The following is a 21892-nucleotide window of genomic DNA, read 5'->3' on the forward strand; positions in this document are numbered from 1 at the left end:
AAATTCACATTATGGGAATCCAAGAAGGAGACATTGATAGGGAGAGATAGAAAGCTTATTTAATAAAGTGTGAAAACTTCGAAGTACTGAAGAGATGTGGACATTGAGATACAAGAAGTTCAGTTATTCCCAAACAAATTGAACTGAAAGAGATCCCTGCAAAAGCATATTAATTAAACTATCAGAATGTGAAGACAAAGAACTTCAAAAGCAGGAAGAGAAAAGTGACAAGTCACATACAGGAATTCTCATCAGACTAACAGCAGATTCTCAGCAGAAACTATGCAAGTTAGGAAGAATGAGATAGTATACTGCAAACCCTAAACAAACAAACAAACAAACCAAAAAACAAAAAAAAAGGGCAACATGGAATTCTATAATAATCAAACCAGACCTTTAGAAAGAAAAATACGTTTTTTCCCCCAGAAAAGCAGAAGCTGAGGGAGTTCACCACCTCAAGACCAACCTTATAAGGAATGACTAAGAGAGTCTTATATCTAGAAACAAAAGGACAATAAGTATCATTGTTGAAAACACATGAAAACACAACATTCAGCTGATAGAAAGGAACACAAGTGAGAGAAAGCAAGGAATAAACCCTGTAATTACAGATAATCACCAAACTACAGAGAAAAATAAGAGAGGAAGAGACAAAGAAGGCACAGAACAACCAGGAAACAACTAAGAAATTGACAAAAATCGTTACCTGTCAATAATCCCCACATGTAAATAGATTACATTTTTCAAATAAAATCTATAGACTGGCTAAATGGATAACAAAACAAAGCCCAATATGCTGCCTACAGAAAATTCACTTCACTTGTAAAGGCACATATAAATTTAAAGTGAAGAGATGGAAAAATGATATTCCACACAACAGAAACTGAAATGAGTATGAGTAGCCGTACTTACATCAGATAAAAATAAATTTTAAAGTTAAAAGCTGGGAAAGAGGCAAAGAAAATCATTATATAATGATATATGGATTAATTCAACAAAAGGATGTGACTCTTGTCAACATATGTATAGATAACCCTTGAGCATTCAAATAATACAAAGCAAATGCGGTTAGATATTAAGGGAGAAATAGACCCCAATGCAATGATAATCAAAGACTTCAGCACCCCACACTCAACATTAGAGATCATACAGATAGAAAATCAGAAAAAAATCAGATTTAAACATCACTGTAGACCAAATGGACCTAATAGATATGTACAGAACACAGAGCATTTTATATAACAGCTGCAGAATAAAAATTATACTCATAAACACACTGAATATTTTCCAGGGTGTACCATTTATGTTAGGACACAGAACAAGTCTCAACAAATTTAATAAAATAAAAATTTTGTTTAGTATCTTTCCTTATCAAAATGGAATCAGAGTACAAATCATCAACAAGAAGAACTTCAAAACTACATAAAGACATGTGAAGTAAACATATTCCTGAATGGCCAGTGGGTCAATGAAGAAATTAAGAAGAAAATTTAAAAAATTTATTGAAACAAATAAAATGAAAACACAATATACTAAAACCTATGGGATACAGCAAATGTACTACTAATAGAGATGCTTATAGGTTGAAATACCTACACAGACACACAAAGCAAAGTTTTAAATAAACAGTCTAGTGCTATATGTCAAAGAACTAGAAAAAAAGGACCAAACCAAATTTTGTTAGTAGATTAGAAATAAATAACAAATATCAGAGCAGAAATAAGCAAAATTGAAACCAGATAAACAAAATGAAAAGTTTGATTTTTAAAAAGATAAGCAACATCTACAAAAGTTTAGCTAGACTTAAAAACAAAAAGGTCTATTCTTTGCTTACACTCTGTGGTAGAAATGAAAATATGTGAAGATATGATAATAGGGAGGATAAATACATACACCAGAGACTGTGAGGGAAGGGAGTGGATGGCAAAAGGTTGGTGGGAGAGGCAAAGAGAAGAAACAACCAAAAAAAGAAAAAAAGTGAAGTTCTCTGTTGAAAGTGATGTATATGGTTATATTATTTATTTGATTGCCATGTATTGTATGCATACTTAAAAAAAAACCTATTAGGGCCTGCAGGTAGTGTGATGGTTAAGGTCACTGGATTCCCACATGGCCGACTGCTGTTTGAGTCCTGGACCTGTCTGCTTGCTTTCTTTCTCACTTTCTTTCTCTCTCTCTCTCTCACACTGGTCAAATGAAAATAAACAAATAAATAAATAAAGTTAAATAAAATCTTAAAAAATCATATTGTTTACTATATTCCAATGATAGAATGGAAATTAAAAAGAAGTTCCATATAAATAAAATCAGAGATTGAAAAAGGGAAAACTGGAATCAGAAATACAAGATTATTAGAGACTATAATGAATAATTATCTTACAACAAATTGGAAAGCGAACAAATGGATAAATTTCTCAACAAATATTTCTTACCAAAATTGAATCAGGAAGAAATAGAAAACCTGAATAGGTCAATAATGAGTAATTAGATAGAAAAGTTATTAAAAATTATCCAACAAAGAACATCACAGAACTAGATGATTTTGTTGTTGAATTTTACCAAACTTTTAAAGAAAAATTTTAATTTAATTTATTTTATTTTAATTTCTTTTATACATTCAATCACTATATATTATTTAGCTTGTAAAGTGAATTTTCCCAACATGAATACACTTCACACCAATTCACTTGAAGAAGAGTCAACATTACTTCTCAAAATTTTCCAACAAACTGAAGGACAAGGAATTCTTTCAATTGCATTGTATTAGACTAACATTACCCTCGAATCAAAACTGGACAAGGACACAACAAAGAAAAGAAAAGTATAGGCCAAATCTGTGATGAACATACATGCAAAAATCCTCAACAAAATGCTAGCAAATCTAATTCAGTAGAACATAAAAAAAATGATACACCATGACCAACTGAGATTTATTTCAGATACAAAAGGATGAGTCTATCTACACAAATCAATTAATGTGATGCATCATATCAACGGAATGAAGGACAAAAGCCATATGATCATATCAATTGATGCACCAAAGCCCTTAGTAAAATCCACGTTACTTTATAATAAAAATTCTCAGCCAATTAGGAATAGAAGGAACATATCTCAACAAAATAAAGGCCATATATAACAAACTCACAACAAACTTCATACTGAAGAGAGAATGGTTGAAAGTTTTTCCTGTAATAACTAGACCAAGACAATGTTGTCCACTTTCATCACCCTTATTCAGTATAGACATGGAAATTCTAGATAAAGCAATTAAGCAAGAGAAAGAAGTAAGGCGTATCCAAATTAGAAAGGAGAAGTCAAATTATACTTGTTATTAGCATTATAATTTTATACAGAGAAAAAACTAAAGGTGCCACCAGAAAAGACTCTTAGACTAGATAAGCTAATCTGGCAAAGTTGCAGGATAGAAAATCAACTTAGAAAATCCAGCAGTATTTTTCTACACCAATAATAAGCTGAGAAAAAAATCAAGAACAAATTTCATTTACAATAGCTACAAAAATACCTAGAAATAAATTTCACCAAAAGCGTAAAACCAAAACCCAAAACCTATACAATGAAACCTAAAGAACACTGATTAAAAAAAAAGAGAAGAGAACAAACTGAGAAAACACGGAATGCTATCTAATGCTCATGGATTAGAAGAATTAACATTTGTTAAAATGGCCATACTACTCAAAGCAATTTCTATCAAAATCTCAATGGCCTTCTTCACAGAAGTAAAACAAAAAACAAAAAACAAACAAAAAAAACCCCTAAAATTCATATGGAACCTCCAAAAACCCTGAATAGACAAAGAAATTTTGTGCAAAAAGAACAAAGCTGGAGGCATCACACTAGCTAACTTCAAATATACTATGAAGCTATATTAAACAAATAAGATGGTACTCTTAAAAGCAGACATAGAGGCCAATAGAACAGAATAAAGAACACAGAAATAAATCCATGTATATACTACCAACTTATTTTAAACAAAGAACATTGGTGAAAAAAATAGTTTCTTCTGAGAAAACTGACTATCCATATGCATGAGGATGAAAATAGACACCTATCCCTCACTATACATAAAAATCTACTCAAAATAAGTTAAGATTTAAATATCATATTTAAAGCTATGAGATTTCTAGGAGAAGCCCTTAAAAGCACAAGCAAAAATAGACAAATGAGGGTATATCAAGCTAAAAAGCTTTTGCAAAAACAAAGGAAACAATATATGAAGTGTGGAACAGCCAATAGAATGGAGAAAATATTTGCAAACTATTTATCTGACAGGGGATTAATATTGAGAGTATATAGGGAACTCAGTAATGCAAAGGCCAAAACAAACTAACATAGACACGTCCCAAATAATCTAATTAAAAAATGGGCAATGATCTGAACAGACATTTCTCAAAAGAAGAATAAAAAATGGTCAACAGTATGAAAGAATGCTCAATACTGCTATTCATCATAGACATATAAATCAAGATTACAATGAGACACCATCTCACACAAGTTAGAATAGCTATTTTGAGAAAAAGGGTTGGTGAGGATGCAAAGAAAGGGAACTCTTATGTACTGCTATACACTATTAGTGGGACAGTAAATTAGTACAACTATGTTTTCTAATCCATGTACATACAACCAACTGACTTTTTGACAGGATGGATTGAAGACTTTAATGTAATACCCAAATACTATGCAACTGGGAAAGCAATATGGAAAGTTCTCATAAAACTAAGGGAAGAAGTACCATATGATCCAGTAATTCCACTACTGGGCATATATCTGAAGAAAATGATATTAGTATATCTGAGAGTATATCTGTTATTATTGGCAACATGGATGAGTCCAGAGGAAGCTGTGTTGTCAAATTAGCCAAGACAGAAAGGGAAATATTGCACATTTTTTCTCATATGTGGAAGCTAAAAAAGTTGATCTCATAGAGATAGTGATCAGAATAGTGATAACTAGAAGCTGGGAAGGGTAGCTAGGAGAATAGTTAATGGATACAAAATTATAACCAGTAAGAGGAACAAATTGTGAAGTGCAATAACACTGTAGGATGAGAGTATATGAAACATAATTTATTGGGTATTTCTTTTTCTGAGAGGGAGACTTTAGCCATAGGGTGCGTATGCTTTCCAGAGAGATAGACAGAAAATGAGTATGGCCACACTGCAATCCCTTCTCCTCTTGGGGTTTTAGGTGTGCAAATGCACACGTGCCCGGTGTGAATTTCAACTCACAGGATCCAGGAATTGAACCACAGTCCACCATGTGGGAGTACAACACCTTTATCACTAAACTACTTGCTGGCCCCTAGATATTTCAATAAACAAAAAATAGATTTTTACTGTGCCCAACATAAAATAAATGACAAATGTTTCTAGTCTGCTAAGAAATTTATCTTGCATAGCTGATGGATTAAATTATTATATGGTATACTTTCTTTAAGAAGTTATTGTAATAAGTTACACAAATGGGTTTTCAAATAATAAAGAATTCTTTGTATTTCTAGAAGAAACAGTACTTTGTCATTATTTATTTATTATACTGCTAATTTCTATTGTCAATTATGAATGAGGTTTTTCTTCTCAGCGTTTGCATTGATGTTCCTGGGAAAGACCAGGCCCTATTTTTCCTCTTTTTTTCATGTCTGTTTTTGGCTCAAAATATTTCCTTCATTGTTTCTTCTCTTTCTAAGTGTTAAGAATTGGAGTTTAAGGAGGGTAAATTTGGGAAGAACAGAGCTTTACTAAACCTTAAATATTGTCTTCAGGATCTGGTTTCCCTCCATCTCTGAGTTCAGCTCAGCTTGTTGGTGTAAGAGATATCCATTATACTAAAAACAAAATATGTTTACTGTTTTTTTCTGTCTACTTTATCTGTTAATTACCGAGGGAGCAGTTTACAAATATTCTGTTATGTTCTCTCTCTTTCTGTCTCTGTTTTCTCTTGCGAATCTTGAAATTCTTCGTGTATATATTCTGAGTCTTTATTATTAGGAGCATATCAAGTCTGAGCTGTGGATAGTTTCCTGGCAGATTGAAATTTTTATCATCATGTAGTGACTCTGTGTGTTATTAATGAATTTTTACTTCCAGTCTACTTGTCTGATATTAATATAGCTATATGAGCTTTGAATTATCATTTTTCTCATGTACTGTTCTCACATTTTACTTTCAGTGCTTTTGTGAGATTGAGTTGTGGATATGCAACCTACAAGAAACTTTTAGGTGTTCTTTTTTCTTTCAATGTTACCTGACTTTGTCTTTTAAGTGTTTAAACCATGTGATAATTGATAGGACAGTTTTTCTTAAGATCTCATTTTGTGTTTTCTATTTGTTTTATGTACTCTTCTCTGACCCTTCCTCATAAACGTATTTTCTTATTTTTTGGATTAGGGATTTACACACACACACACACACACACACACACACACACCACACACACCACACTCCTTGATTTGTCCCTCAGTGCTATATTGGTAGTTACACATTCTATAGTATATTATTTTTTTTTCCCAATTAAACATTTTTATTTATTTATTTATTTTTTTGGAGAGGTTTTTTTCGCTATAGGGTGTGTGCGCTCACCAGACAGACAGAGAGAGACATAGAGACAGAAAGCGAGAAATCATCCCCCAGGGGGGATGGCCACACCACAATCCCTTCTCCTCCATCCTCCTCTCGGGATCTTGGGCATGCACGCACATGCGCCCAGCGTGAGTTTTAAGCTACCGGGTCCGGGACGCGAACCGCAGTCGACTACGTGGGAGTCCAGCGACATAGCCATTATGCTAACTGCTGGTTCCCTATAGTATATTATTTTTGACAATTTATCTTAAGCTTTAAGTCTTATATTCAAATTAAAGAGGGCATTTTGTGTCTTTGTTTTTGAGTGCCTCCCTCAGTTTTCATAGTTTCTTTCTAAAACGACTTTCCTCAGTTTTATATCCTTTTTTCACACACTTCTTACATGGATCTTGCTCAGATTCTTTTAGTGTTTGTCCTGAGTTGCTCAGCTGTGATGTAGGAGCTAGTATTTTTTATTTGTCCAGCAAGAACTGTTTACTTTCCTTGCTTTTCTGGTCATCCTGATCTTTGCCCTTTCCAGTTCAATGAAAAAATTATTAAGCTCTGAGAGTGTACAAAGTCTGTTCTGCTTGACACCCTTTATAACACCCTCTTCTTTTCCTTTATGCTGCAGTTTTATCTGAATGGGTTTGGAAAGGAAAGAATTAGAACAGAAATGCTGATTAAAGTAGAATTCACAGTGAAATCTGGTCCCACAGAAACATAAACCACATACAGACATCGTTTTTCACCTTTAAAAAAAGAATGATTTAATTTAATTTATTATTATTATTTTATTTATTTTTTAATAAAATATACAATATTGTTTATTTTAAATTATGTGGTTAATTGATTTTCAGAGATTGCTTTTGTTGATATTTTTTCCAAACTCTTGTATTTGTTGCAGTCAATCAATACCTGCAGTTGTGAGTGTAGTTCTGATGTGAATATTAGTCCATACCTTCGCTTATATTTTGTTTTAAAAATTTTGTTTTAATTTTAAAAATATTTATTTATTTTACATTCTTTCACTGAACATCATCACTGCATGCAAAATGTGATTTCCCATCTAGAATACACTGTATAGAGGCTTTGTCATACATGCTATTGCCAACAAATAATTTTCCATTTAATGACCACAGTAAGTTCTATAGCCTCAGCTAGGTGCTACATTATAGTATTATACTCACAGAGTTTCATGCCTAAAGTCAACATGCATTCATAGATGTGTGTATATCTGCTGAACTTACTATTGAAAGTAGTTAGGTTAATTAAGATATTTGGTGAATCAATAAAATGTGGGAAAAAGTAGAAAAAGAATGGAAGCAACTGCAGATACCAGAGACAGTGTGAGAGGAGGGTAGAAAATGGCAGAGGGTGAGAAATAGGGGGAAAATATTATTGTTATTTTAAATTTGCTATAGACATTCATCAGAGAGAGACACACAGAGAGGGAAAGTGAAAAAGAAAGCAGTCCCAGGTCTAGGATTTGAATTGTGGTCAACCATGTGGGAGTCCAGCGCCTTAACGGCCATGCCAACTGCTGGCGTCCATTTTTTACCTTTGACATTGGCTATTAGTGTAAAAAAATAGCATTTTATTAAATCTCTTCATTCATATAGCTAAGCAAAAGTTTTTTTTCTTATCATATGCAAGGCTTTGCCACAGCCTCTTGCGATTGTGCTTAGAGAGACTCAATGAAGAGAATAGAAGAAAGGAAATAGACAGCAAGAGGCCTCAGTTTGGATCTTCCCTTCTCCATAGCTAAGTAACCTTTGGCAGGTCACTCTGTGAAACTACCTCTCTGGGCCTCAGGTTTTTCGTCTCTAAGATGGATGGCAGGATGCATTCGTTAACAATTGGTGTGCAACAAATTATCCCCAAACCTAATGATTTAGCATACAAGTTATTTTCTTCGTTTCTATAGTTGGAAATGTGGCCTTGACTCCGCTGGGTGTTGTCTCAGGGTCCCTCAAAGCTGAAACTGAGGTGTCTTCCAGGATGATGAGATGAGCCTTTTCATGTTCATTCGTGTGATTGCTGGCAGGAGTCAGCTCTTTGGGGTTGAGAATCTCAGTTGCTTGCTGGCTAGTAGTGGAGACTTCCCTCAGGTCCTTGTCACATGGGCCTCTGGATGGTATAACAATTCATGTCTCCCAGAGTGAGGACTCCAACAGAGAAAATGACAAAGAACTAGTGAGACAAATGTCATACTTTTTCTGTGTACAAATCTCAGAGGTGACATCTGATTATTTTCTCTGATCTCTATTAGTTGTAAGTCACTAAGCCCAGACCACACTCAAGAGGAGAGATTTTTTTTCACACTTTCTATATTTAACCTGGCTGCTTCTCCTAGATTGGTTGCTGTGAGAATAGAGATTATATTCATTTTAATCTCCACTGGATTCAGTCACTGATTGTATGTAAGGGAGGTACCTTTCTGAACTAAGAACTGGGGACTATTTGGGTATCAAAGAAAGATTAGTTTGTCTTGGAGTTGAGAGGATGTATATATGTGACATACACAAAATATATACACACATGTGTAATACATATATATAAAAGTCAAAGCACAGTTGATTTGATTTGAAAGCTTCTGAATAAAGCTGATTGCAAAGTTTTTATTATCATTTTGAAAAGCAAAAACCAGTATAAATAGAGCTCCATGTATAATTTTGCATTACTTGTGCTCTAATTATAATATAGTCTAGAGTATTTAAGTACAGTTATAGGTCTCTTGTGATGAAACTGTGGAATGCATTGTGCTTCTTATACTATTACATAGGAACAACACTGGCCCAGAAAAATTGGATGTGAGGACAGGCTTTGTCTTAGCCTTGGGAGATAGCACAATTTCTCTAATTATCAGTTCACTTATTCATAAAATGAGGTTATTGAGACTTCAGCCTCAAGTTAGATGTTGTGTACTTTGTAAGTGATAATTACCTTGACTCATCTTTTGTTTCAGGCCGTCTGTGACCAGCGCGGCTGCTGCTGGAGTCCTCAGGTACCTGTAAACATACCATGGTGTTACTATTCCAAGAATCATGGCTACCAAATAGAAGGTGACATTGCAAACACCAACGCAGGTAAGCCAGACACCGCCACAAGGCAGGAGCCCCAAACCCTGGAAGGTTGGCTCCACATCCCCTAGAGGAGCACTGAGGCAGCGTGCAGAGTACTGCTCTGCAAGCCCACACTGCTCCAGAGGTAGGCACCACCCTTAGTCATGGGCCACAGTCTGTTCTGGCCTCAAGGAAACCTACTCTCTGCCTGGGAGTTCAGAGGCCGTATTCCATTTCTGGTTGCACCAGAAGGGATTGTGGCGTGACCATCCCCCCTGGGGGGTGATTTCTCGCTTTCTGTCTGTCTCTCTCTGTCTGTCTGGCGAGCGCATGCACCCTATAGCAAAAATCTCTCCAAAAAAAGAAAAAAAAAAAAACCCCTCATGCCGAACCTGGGTGTGTGGGTGCCCAGGATCCCGAGGGAGAATGGAGAAGAGACTGTGGTTTGGCCATCCCCGCAGGGGGTGATTTCTTGCTTTGTCTCTCTGTGGCAAGAGCATGCTCCCTATAGCAAAATCTTCTCTTTAAAAAAAAAATCTCAGCTCTCACCTGGCTTACCATTTATTGGGTTACTGGAATGATGTATTGTTCTTTCTTTTTAATGCAAAAATGTGTCATGACTTTTCTGGCCCAATAATTAGGGAGACAGTATCTAGGTACATGGTCACTTGTAATATATGAAAATAACGGAGGCAGTGTAATGTTTATATACAAATTGAGTCTGAGAGCATAAAGGGTACCTGATTAACACAGAGTAACTGATGGGCTGGTGGATTGAGAGGTAGGCCTTTTGGGGAGGTTTTCAGTAAGATTTTATAAACAAGAGGCATAAACTTTTGATAAGGTAATGTCAGTTCCTAGCTTCAGGATCTGTCAATGATAGCATGTGAGTATGAGGGGCTGTGTATGTGTCTCTTTCCTTCTTTGGGGAAATAAAGAATTTTCATCAGCCCTTTGCCATAAAACTTAATTTTTGCATGGCTATTACTTGCAAATGTACAGAGCTGGGTTTAAAAACCTTTCTCTCCCAACACATTAGGATTCACGGCCCAGTTGAGAAGTCTGTCTTCTTCATCCCCATTTGGAAATGATGTCGACATTGTCCTTCTCACAGCAGAATATCAGACGTCTAATCGCTTTCACTTTAAGGTTATAGTTTGTTTTATTTTTTAAACAATATTTTGACAGGCTCTTGTTCCCTACCTAATAAGTGCAGTTGCTACAAAGTAGAAATTTGGCTAATGGAAACATTTTCTTTACCATTATTTATTACTTAGCAGCCACATGTGGAAGACAAGTTCAGCCTTCCTTCAGTGTGATAACTTCCTAAATATATATTATAGAATTTACTCTATGAAATAAAAACATTTACTGTCATTGGTTTGTCCTAGATACTATATGAGTTATATTAAAGAGAAGAAAAGCAATGATCTCAGTTTGGACTTTTCTAGAGATAATCTGTCTCTGCATACTTACGGTGTATCTCTCTCTCTAAAGACTAACTATGCCCAAATGTTACACACCTGAATTTGGTAATAATGAGTACCTCTACCTTAGTTATAATGCCTGAACTTCAGTACCTTAAGTATAACCACTGGGAAGTACCAGTGTTGGTAGTGTCACTTGTATTTTTGAAAAGAGAAGGGTTTTCATTTTGACTTTTTTTTTTTTTTTTATTCACCTCTGTGTAGTTGACTGACCAAACCAAGAACAGGTATGAAGTGCCTCATGAACATGTGCAGCCCTTTACTGGAAACGCTGCGTCTTCTTTGACCTATGAAGTTGAGGTCTCCAACCAGCCATTTAGCATCAAAGTGATCAGAGGAAGCAACAAGCGTGTTCTGTAAGTTCTAGAAACCTACCTGGGGATCCAAAGGAAGGTTGCAGAGAAGGAGGTATATGAGCCTGAGGAAAGGTGTGTTTCAATGACGTTCCTGAAGGTTGGGAGCCCAGATTAATAACCAGACTCTACCCCCAAATGTACGTACTTTCTGCCTTCTTCCTTCTATTTGCACAATCATTTTTATCTTTATTTCCCCCTTCCTTTCCTCTGTAAAACAACCTGCCCACCAATAAATATTTATTGAGCATCTACTATGACATAGTATAGTGTTCCGGTCATGTGGTAGGCTGTGTGAGAGACAAATGTGCCATGTGGTACCTACCCTCAAAGAGTCCTTATCTCTTGATAAATGTTGCAGGAGGGCAAAGGGGACAGATTAAATTGAGACTATTGAGTCACTGAGATATAGAGAACACTTTTCTAAGCAGTTATGAGGTCTTTTCCTACTTGCTTACCTGTCCCTTTGTTTCCCACCGGTGTCTAGGTTTGACTCAAGCATCGGGCCCCTCCTGTTTTCTGATCAGTTCCTGCAGCTGTCCATCCGCCTGCCCAGTGCGAATGTGTATGGCCTGGGAGAACACGTGCACCAACAGTACCGGCATGACATGAATTGGAAGACCTGGCCCATATTTAACAGGGACACAACCCCCAATGGGGTGAGCTTTCAGCAGGGGATCCCTCCATGGAACACCACGCCTTCATTCTGGGAGGTCACCTCTGGTAGTACAGTATAGTGGTTAGGAGTAAGTTTCTAGGGTGAGACCGCCTGAGTGTGAATTCTGGCTCTGCTGCTTACCAGTTCCATGGTTCTGGGCAAGTTTCTTACCTCTGTGTCTTCAGTTTCATATCTATAAGGTGGGGGTAATATGCTTATCTCACAGGGTTGTGGTGAGGATTAAATGAGTTGATATCTGTAAAGTATCTGGAAGAACATCTGCCACAAAGAAAGGACTCAATAAATGTCAGCTTCTTTAAATTGATTACTTTCTTTAAACTAATCAATAGCAAGTATTACTAATACCTGTACTCTGAGCAACTGTTGATTATGATCTCCCTAGTTGTAGGTAGAACTAAAAAAAAAAAAATTAAAAAATGACTGTTTACCAGATTTGTCAGCACAAATAAGATAAAACCCCAGACAAAACAATGTATAAACCATCCTTTGCAGTGGAAGAATATACAGTGTTTTTATATTTTATTTTAGTTCTGCTTTTGCACTTTTTTCCTCTCATATCAGGCTTTTGTTTTTGACTCACATAATGGTTGGTCTACTATAATTTTTGGTTTGCATATATTCAGTGTACATTTTTGTGGAGGGCAGTGTGGCCCTGTGACTGCTAAAATTTGAGACATTGTTTTCTAGACTTAGCAATACTGTATAGCTCAGGAACTTTCCTTAGTAAGCGAAACTAGTGACTGGATAAAAGAAGATCATAGCAATAACTTACTGAACAACTATTTTTATGTCTTATTTATATTTTGCAAAAGAACCCAGGAAAGAAAGAAAGAATAATTTATTTCTCTAATAGATAAAAGTGAGAGTCAGAGAAGACAAATTAGTAGCCTGCAGTAAAATGGTTTATAAGTAGCAGAGAAAGGATCTCCTCCTTACTTCAACTTACAGCCCATCTCTCTACCACTGTTAGAAAGCAGAATAGGTGCAGAATCGGGGCAGCCTACTTAGCAACAGCTGGTGATGATTGCTTAGGGAACCTCAGGCTCCTGCTTCTCAGTGTGTGCAGGCTCAGCACTGGCTCGTGGAGACATGGACTTTCTGTCCCTCTTTCATCTATTGAACTAGCTAAGCATTTAGCTAAGACCACCATGTAAATCATATTTTTGTGGAACACAGTTCTGGAGCAGGGATTCAGTGATGTGACTGTACTTTGGAATTATCTGGGGAAACATAAAATATAGCAGTGTTTGCGTCTCTTCTATCCCCAGGGATTCTGTTTTAGTTGTTCTGGGTTGCAGTCTGGGTTGAGATCTATTCTGGAATCTAGAAGACCAGCTTAGGCTAGAGATCCATCTAGTAGCCTGATTCATATTAAGACTTGGAACTTTTTTGGGTGAGATTAAGTCAGGCTAAGACAGGCCTCTTTGAGAGGGGAGGTTTTTTTTGAATCATGGTTCAAAATTCTCATCCTTTTATCTTCTAACAAATGGTACAACCTCCATATTCCTGCTAGATAAATAGCCATAAATGACTTGTTCTATTAAAAAACGCTATTTATTTTTGAGGGGGAGAGGTTTTTGCTATAGGGCGTGTGCACGCATCAGAAAGACAGAGAGTGACAGAGAGATAGAAAGCTAGAAATCACCCCCCAGGGGTGATGGCCATGCTGCAATCCCTTCTCCTCCATTCTCCTCTCAGGATCTTGGGCATGCACGCACACGTGCCCAGAGTGAGTTTAAGCCACCGCGTTTGGGACTCAAACCACAGTTGACCACGTGGGAGTCCAGTGACAGCCATTATGCCACCTGCTGGTCCTGAAAACACTAATTTATTTGCTTAACATGGACCAAATATAGATTCCATCTTTTAAAATTCGTGTGTTCTGGGAACCAGCAGTTAGCGTAATGGCTATGTCGCTGGACTCCCACGTAGTTGACCGCGGTTCGCGTCCCGGACCTGGTGGCTTAAAACTCACACCGGGCGCGTGTGAGTGTGTGCTCAAGATCCTGAGAGGAGAATGGAGGAGAAGGGATTGTGGTGTGACCATCCCCCCTGGGGGAGGGGATTTCTCGCCTTCTGTCTCTATGTCTCTCTTTGTCTGTTTGGGGAGCACACGCGCCCTATAGCGAAAACCTCTCAAAAAAAATAAAATTCGTGTGTTCCTTGATTATGGGTTCTCTATCACTTACATGATTAAGGCTGATTTCCTAAGTTAATTCAGCAATGTGGTGTTAGGCCTATTTGGTTGTAAATTTGTTTTTGTTTTTAATTATCTTTCTGTAGGATGGAACTAACTTGTATGGTGCACAGACATTCTTCCTGTGCCTTGAAGATGCTAGCGGATCGTCCTTTGGAGTGTTTCTGATGAACAGCAATGCCATGGGTAAAGGACCATGGGAATGGCCATGAAGATAAATCAGAGTGATTTCAGTTTCTTCTCACCTCACAGTACTATGATAAAGGAATGGCTCCCTTTAAAATGATTGAGCCACAGTCTAGGGTCTTATATGTTCTCCAACTGCTTTATCCCTACTTCATTATCTGCTGGCCTATGAGAGCCAGGAGTAGGGGATTCTCTCTTGAATCTTGCTGTTTCTGTTAAAATGTTTTCTGTTGTAGAGTTAAGAGTGCTAACCCTTCCCTACAACCTACTCTGAGACAGTTTGTACTGATATTTTCTTCTTCAGCCTATCCTAGTGGCAATGAATCCACTACAGGGGAAGAAGAGATGTACTAGGATCTCCCAAGATTAAGAATAGGCACAGGATATTGATCCCTAGCCTCTTTTCAATTGAGCACCATTAGGTTAGATCAGTGTTATTGGAAGTGTGATCAATGAATAGATTGCACATGGCTTCAAGTCTCTAGCAGATTAATTTAGAAATTGAGAGTAAATATTGTAGTCGCATCCAAGTGCATGCATGAACCTTTTTCTAATAATTCACTTTCAAAAGCTTCAGTTTGCAATGGATTGTAAATTAAAAATATAAAAGATTTGATCAGTCACCTCATATTGTTTGATAAACACCATAGACAATCTAAGATAATTTTAGAATATTTAACAGACAATTCTAAGAGACCTAATTCTAAGATAGCTGGTACAATCATTAGGTGATTCTAAGATACTTAAGATAGCTAATTGCCTAAGAATGGACTGAGGTGTTACAAGGACTGTATAGTTTCAGGCAGTTGAAAGGAGCCTTGCTGGGCAAAGCCATGGGATCCTGGACACTCTGTGAGTGGTTCCTATGATCAAAGAGCTGATCTCAGTAGGTCTTGCAGTCCTTACTCCCCAGTGAAACCATAAGTATAAGGCAACTTCTGAGAATAGTGATGAGAGCTTGGAGGGATGTCGAATTTATAATATAATCTCCGATATTTACTTAGTTTGGCTCTGGCTTGATAAGAGATTCATTTTGCCCTCTTTGGCGTACTTCTTGAGGGCTTGCTATTTAAACTGATACAAAGACAGATCAGAAGAGAAAAGACAGAGTTTATTTACATCTACAACTTGCATTCACACAGGAGTTCTCAATGATGAGTCACTCAAAGGGTGATTAGACTCTGGGGCTTATATAGTATCTTTTTTTCTTTTTTTAAAAAGAATTATTTGTTTAATTTTATTTATTATTATTTTAAGAAATTTTCTATAGGGCACATGTACTTACCATAGAAAGAAAGAGAGAGAGAGAGACAAAGTGAGAAAGCAAGTTGCCAGGTCCAAGACTCAAACCATGTTCAGCCATGCAGGAGTCAACACCTTAACCACCATACCACCTGCTGGCCCCCATATACTATATTAATAAGTGAAAAGGAAGTTGAGAAAGACAATTAAGGGGAAAATAGGTGACGTTTTGGAAAGATAAATGGACCCTTAAGAGAACAGATGAGAGATAGAGTCATTTTGTGACATTGTCTGTTTGAATATGGTGCTTACCATCTCAGAGATCAGAATTGTTCCAGGGAAGATATTTATAAGTGAGTTTTCTGGGAAGTTCTGCTTTTAGGTAGATCAAGATTTTAGTCATTAAATGCTTTTATTCCCAAATGATTTTTTATGTCAGAATGGCTTATTCTGGACACCTTATTGGATCTGGTTGCTTTGTCATCAGAGCCTGGACCTGGCACAAGGAGTTAACACACTTGTTGCCCTGTTACTGAAGTCTGTCACAGAGCAAACGCTTCAGCTCCACTGTACTGTGACAGTGGATTTGATCATCAGAGTTTGCTACTCTGAATACAAAATAGGGGGGCATTGGGATCACTTCAGTAATGTTCAGGTGGTTAGTCATCCTCCAGTTTAAAACTCTGTACAGGGAACCAGCAGTTAGCGTAATGGCTATGTCGCTGGACTCCCATGTAGTCGACCGCGGTTCGCATCCTGGACCCGGTGGCTTAAAACTCACGCCGGGCGCGTGTGCATGCATGCCCAAGATCCCGAGAGGAGAACGGAAGAGAAGGGATTGCAGCGTGGCCATCCCCCCTGGGGGGTGATTTCTCGCTTTCTTTCTCTATGTCTCTCTCTGTCTGTCTGACGAGCGCACACGCCCTATAGTGAAAAAAACCTCTAAAAAAACCCAGAAAACAAAACAAAAAAACCCTCTGTACTTACTACTGTAGAATAAATGGAAATTTCTATCCTCTTCATTGTCACTCTTTCAGAGGTTATCCTCCAGCCCACACCAGCAGTCACGTACCGCACAATCGGGGGCATCCTTGACTTCTATGTGTTCTTGGGAAACACACCGGAGCAAGTTGTTCAAGAATATCTAGAGGTAAACTTATCTTATTGTGATTAGGACTGAGGAAATCTTAAATAGCAAGTTTTTTAGAAAAGTGAATTTAATATGCAAGTCTGTTTCCTGAAAATCTATTACAAACTTGGGACAGTTTAAAAATAAATGGATTTTCTATTGACATGGAAACGTGCCTTATAGTATTTAACTTTGTTACAAAGAGAAAATATAAAGATGCCCCAAACATAGCCCCATTCTCAATGATTTATAAGGGTCTGGAAAAACAGTAATATTCTAACATTAATTAATCAGTACATTGCAAAATTGGAGTATATTTTGTGACCTAAAAACAATATTCAGAAAAGTTAAAAGTCGAATATTGGCTAATGTTCATTCCATGTACTTCTTTCAGCTCATTGGACGGCCAGCCCTTCCCTCATATTGGGCACTTGGATTCCACCTTAGTCGCTACGACTATGGAACCCTAGAAAACATGAAAGAAGTTGTAGAGAGAAACCGTGCAGCACAACTGCCTTATGTAAGCAACGCTTTAAAAAGATTCTTCAAATGGGCTAGCAGCTGGCGTGGTGGTTAAGACACTGTATTCTCATGTGGCTTACTGCAGTTGGAGTCCTGGACTTGGTTTGAAAGTCATGCCTGGGGCATGTGCATACATGCCCAAAATCCCGACAGGAGAATGGAGAAGGGATTGCAATGTAGCCATCCTCCCTGTGGGGTGATTTCTCATTTTCTCTCTCTCTTAGGTTAACACAAGTACCCTACAGTAAAGACTTTTAAAAAAGGAGAAAAAAAGCATATATATATTTTTTCCAAAATAAATTCCCTCAAGGACTAAAGGAATAAAAGCAACTGTTTACATCCCTGAAGTGCTTTTTTTTTTTTTTTTTTTTAGAAATTCATAATATTAGACTGTTGGAGCCACCATTTTATCATGGAAACGTAGTTCTTTTTAATAGGAAATAGTACCTAGAGACCACCATTAAGAGCTAGGAGACAATCTGCTTTTGTCTCTACTTTTTCTATCACATGTTTTATTAGTAAGAATTTCTCATGTTTACCACACTGACTACATTTACATATGTGCTTTTATGCAAGTTCTCAAGGCATTTTTCTCTGCAGCTTGTAGCATTCTAATGCTTCTCTTAGATTTAGATTTTTCTCGCCTTACACATGTTCTTGGTTAGATTCAGAAGACTCCTGGCAGGAACAAACTTTAAAAGTGTTATTGTATTTTTAGAAATTTCTCTTAAGATTCTGGTAAAGCTTGATTCTTAGATTTAGTGTCAGGTAGTGAATGATGCAGATTCCCAGTCCACCTACTTCTCTCCAAATAATGTGCTTGAACAGAAACTTTAGGTGAAATTGAGAAAGGAGAGTAATTTTAGACCCCAAGGATTTAGGCCGAGAGAAGTGTACCACTGGACGCGGCCTTATCTTCATTTTTTCGTACATGATTACCTGAGGCCATGAGGGGAAAGAACTTGACCAGGACCACATAGCTAATTAGTGACAGAACTCTACTTCATGACTAAATGGATTTGAAGGATCACATAACAAGTTTTAGGCCCATCTCTTTTTGCATCATCAGTATTTTGATTGCCATTGAATTATGAATAGAGTTAGCCTTTCTGTGTGATGCGTCATTCTATATTTGAAGCAGAGCTTCAGTAGACATTCTGGAACTGGGAGAAGAGAAAGTCCAGGGATATAATGTATAAAATAAAACACTTAACAGAATGGAGATTCAAAAAGCCTAGGAACACTGAGTAGTTGGGAGAAGCAGAGTGAGTGGATGAAGGCGTTTGGGTGGGCAGATCCACTTTCGTTATGGCTGCAGATCCCACCACTGTTCGTTTGTCCAGCCCTCATCCATGCACAGGGGGTTGGATTTGAGAGGAGCAACACACAAAGTGGTAGAGGTGGGTCTGAGGGAACGGATGATGAGCCCAGGCCTGCAGTAATTGGAGCTACTGCCTGGTGAGGTGCCTCCTTTATCTCAATAACTCTGGATACTGGAATCCCATTTAAGATTATAACCCTCATTTAGTATCAGAAAATTACACTCACATCTCTAACACCGTAGTGGCTCCTAATTTGTATGTCATTCTTCTTACATATAGGTAGACATTTCCCTAAATATAAATAGACACTTCCTTCTCTGAAAATTTATTTCCTGAGAGAGTGAGAAAGAGAGACCCTCACCAGGGTTCTTCGAGCATGACCTCCCTCCACCCTAAAGCCTCCCAGGAGCACAGGCATGCCCAGAGGCGTGATGACATGTTTAGGTAGACCTGGGAAGGGAACCTGGGGCTTTCCCATGTGGCTTTCAGCATCAATCAGCAGCGCCCCTACTGTCTGCACCACCATGGCTGGAAGGACACTTCCATAAGTGATCTAGAAATGGAAATAGTTGAGCTTGGACTGGCGGATAGTGAAGTGAGATGCGAACTGGAATATTTATGCATGGTATTGAAAATGATGAACCGAGTTTAATATAGGTGTCGAGTTTTGCCAAGTCTAACTAGACAAAGTGATATAGTGTAGTGTATATGTGTAATTAAATACTTTTAAAGTTTATGTATTTCTCCCATATGAGAGAAAAACAGAGAAAAGAAAAAGAGTGAGAGCAAGGCATCCCAGCAGAGTCCTCATGCTGAGATACACCCCAGTTTCAGCCGGTTCAGGGGGGTCCTGGAACATGAGCCCAGGATGTTTTCACATGTCCAGTTGTTGCACTACCACCTGGCCTCTGTAATCAAATATTTTAAGACTTTGAGTCGCTAAACTAAATTTGGACTTGTGTGCTGTATCAGGAACTATAATGAGGAATGAGGTTTCAATAGAGCTGCAAAGGGAAAAGCCCCCAAATACCTGGAATAATCTTCTCTCCCCCCACTCCATTCCTCTGGAAGCAGACACCTACATCTTGAAGCCAGAGTAAATTTCGCACTGAACTGTACTATTGTCATACAGACAAAATTAGGAAACATTAAATACAAAAGACTCAGGGTAGAAGAGAAGTAACAAAACAAAATATGGAGTAGTAAAATGATGGAGAAGAGGGTAGAGTAAATTTGGTAATGGATATGTCTTTAGCAACTTTAGTGATTTTTCATAATTGCAGCGGTTTGTTTATGTGATTGGTTTTTGAGCTGGAGTGATGATGTGGTTAGCCTAAACGCAGTGGAGGGGCCACGTCTCAGGGAAACTATGGGTCATGTGTTTCCAAAATTATGCTGGAAAAGAGCCACCTAGATGCTAGAGATGATTACTTCGTTTAGAGCCCAACACAGAATTAGCATTTACCTTAAATAATAGCAAATATAATTTGACTGATTGATTTTAACATGGAAATCCCTCAGTGCTCACATGTGGACCTCATGTATTCTTTCAGGATGTTCAGCATGCTGATATTGATTATATGGATGAGAGAAAAGACTTCACTTATGATCCAGTGGCTTTTAGTGGCTTACCTGAGTTCGTTAAGGAGTTACACAATAATGGACAGAAATTAGTCATCATTGTGGTATGTGGTGCCCTATTTCCCCCAGAATCAGGCATTTGCTCATCTTTGACATTACACCCACCTCCTCCTTCATTGGCCCCCAATTCTTCTTCTTTCAGTGCCTCCAGCCTAATGCTAGTTTCTTCATTGCATTTCCTCCCTTTTTAGGATCCAGCCATCTCCAACAACTCTTCTCTGAGTAAACCCTACGGCCCGTATGACAGGGGTTCAGACATGAAGATATGGGTGAATAGTTCTGATGGAGTGACTCCACTCATTGGAGAGGTAACAATGGGGGAATACAGGGGATGGTGGAGCACTGTGGCTCTGTGTGTGTGTGAGTGTGAGTGTGTGTGTGTGTGTAATTGTTTTGTTGTATTTTCGTGTGTGTGTGTGTGTGTGTGTGTATAATTGTTTTGTTGTATTTTTTCAGGTGCCTTATGAATGCTGGGGGGAAATTCCTTTCGTCCCCACATGCCTACCAGCCATCCCAGCTCTGACGTTCCTTGCAGGCCATATCCCTTTAAATACTGATTGATGCACCAGGTGTCCACAGCCTCACCTCCATTCACTCCTCAGCCTACCGGGTTCTACTTTCTTACCTTATCATTTTGATGGCACTGCTCCGGCAAAAGGCAGCAGTTACCTCCTAACTAGCAAATCGAATGGGTCATTTCACTCTTCTTGCTTGGTATCTCTGTAGTATTTGACAAATTTGGCCACTTATTTATTTTTTTTAAAGCTTTTTTTTTTTTTTTTTTTTTTTGACAGAGTGCATGTGTATTTGCGAGAGAGAGAGAGAAAGAGAGAGAGAAAAGAGAAAGAGAGAGAGGAAGTGAGAAATCACTCCTCAGGGGATGGTCATGCCACAATCCATTCTCCTTCACTCTCCCCTTAGGATTTTGGGCATGCATGCACATGTGCCTGGTCTGATTTCCAAGCCATCATGTCCGGGACTGGAACCACGGTCTGACATGCGGGAGTCTAGTGCTCTAACCACTATACTACCTCTTGGCCTCCAGTTTGATCACTTCCTTCTCAAACCTTTATTTGCCCTTGTTTTCTGTTCAGGTGTTATCTGCTGATTTAGTTCTAATATCTCCTCTCACCTTTTCAGGAAAATAGTGGCTTAGGGAAATTATATAGATAGAAAAGAGAGAGAAAAAGTAAATGATGTTAGAATACACAGTGTGTATGGACCAGTTGAGATTTACACAGTGCTCTTCCTCACTTACTCTTCTGAGAATTGGGAGTAGAGACAGTAAGAGGGAACGGCACACCAGAGTTGAGGATTAGCAAGCTAGACAATGCATTATCCATGGATTTATTTGCTAAGGGCTTAACCATTAAAATTTTTTTTTTCTCAAGTGACTATTTGACACTTCCATGTATTTATTCTAAGTGTTCAGAGTGCTTCTACTCCCCCACCCCTCGCCAATGGAAGGAACTGTCGGGGCCCTCTGTTGTCATG

The 21892-nt window shown here is 37.9% G+C and overlaps 1 protein-coding gene across 1 annotated transcript in view; it reads left to right on the forward strand.

Annotated features, from left to right (window-relative positions):
• MGAM (maltase-glucoamylase) overlaps nt 1–21892 on the forward strand; it is a 101222-nt gene that overhangs the window by 24426 nt on the left and 54904 nt on the right. The window contains 9 exon segments of the mRNA XM_014586456.2: nt 9544–9664; nt 10680–10789; nt 11332–11483; nt 11968–12139; nt 14443–14542; nt 16822–16934; nt 17308–17433; nt 20311–20442; nt 20590–20706. Coding sequence (XP_014441942.1) covers nt 9544–9664; nt 10680–10789; nt 11332–11483; nt 11968–12139; nt 14443–14542; nt 16822–16934; nt 17308–17433; nt 20311–20442; nt 20590–20706 — 1143 coding nt within the window.

The sequence above is a fragment of the Tupaia chinensis genome, unplaced genomic scaffold (genome assembly GCF_000334495.1).
Source record: "Tupaia chinensis unplaced genomic scaffold, TupChi_1.0 Scaffold000140_1, whole genome shotgun sequence".
NCBI lineage: Eukaryota > Metazoa > Chordata > Mammalia > Scandentia > Tupaiidae > Tupaia > Tupaia belangeri.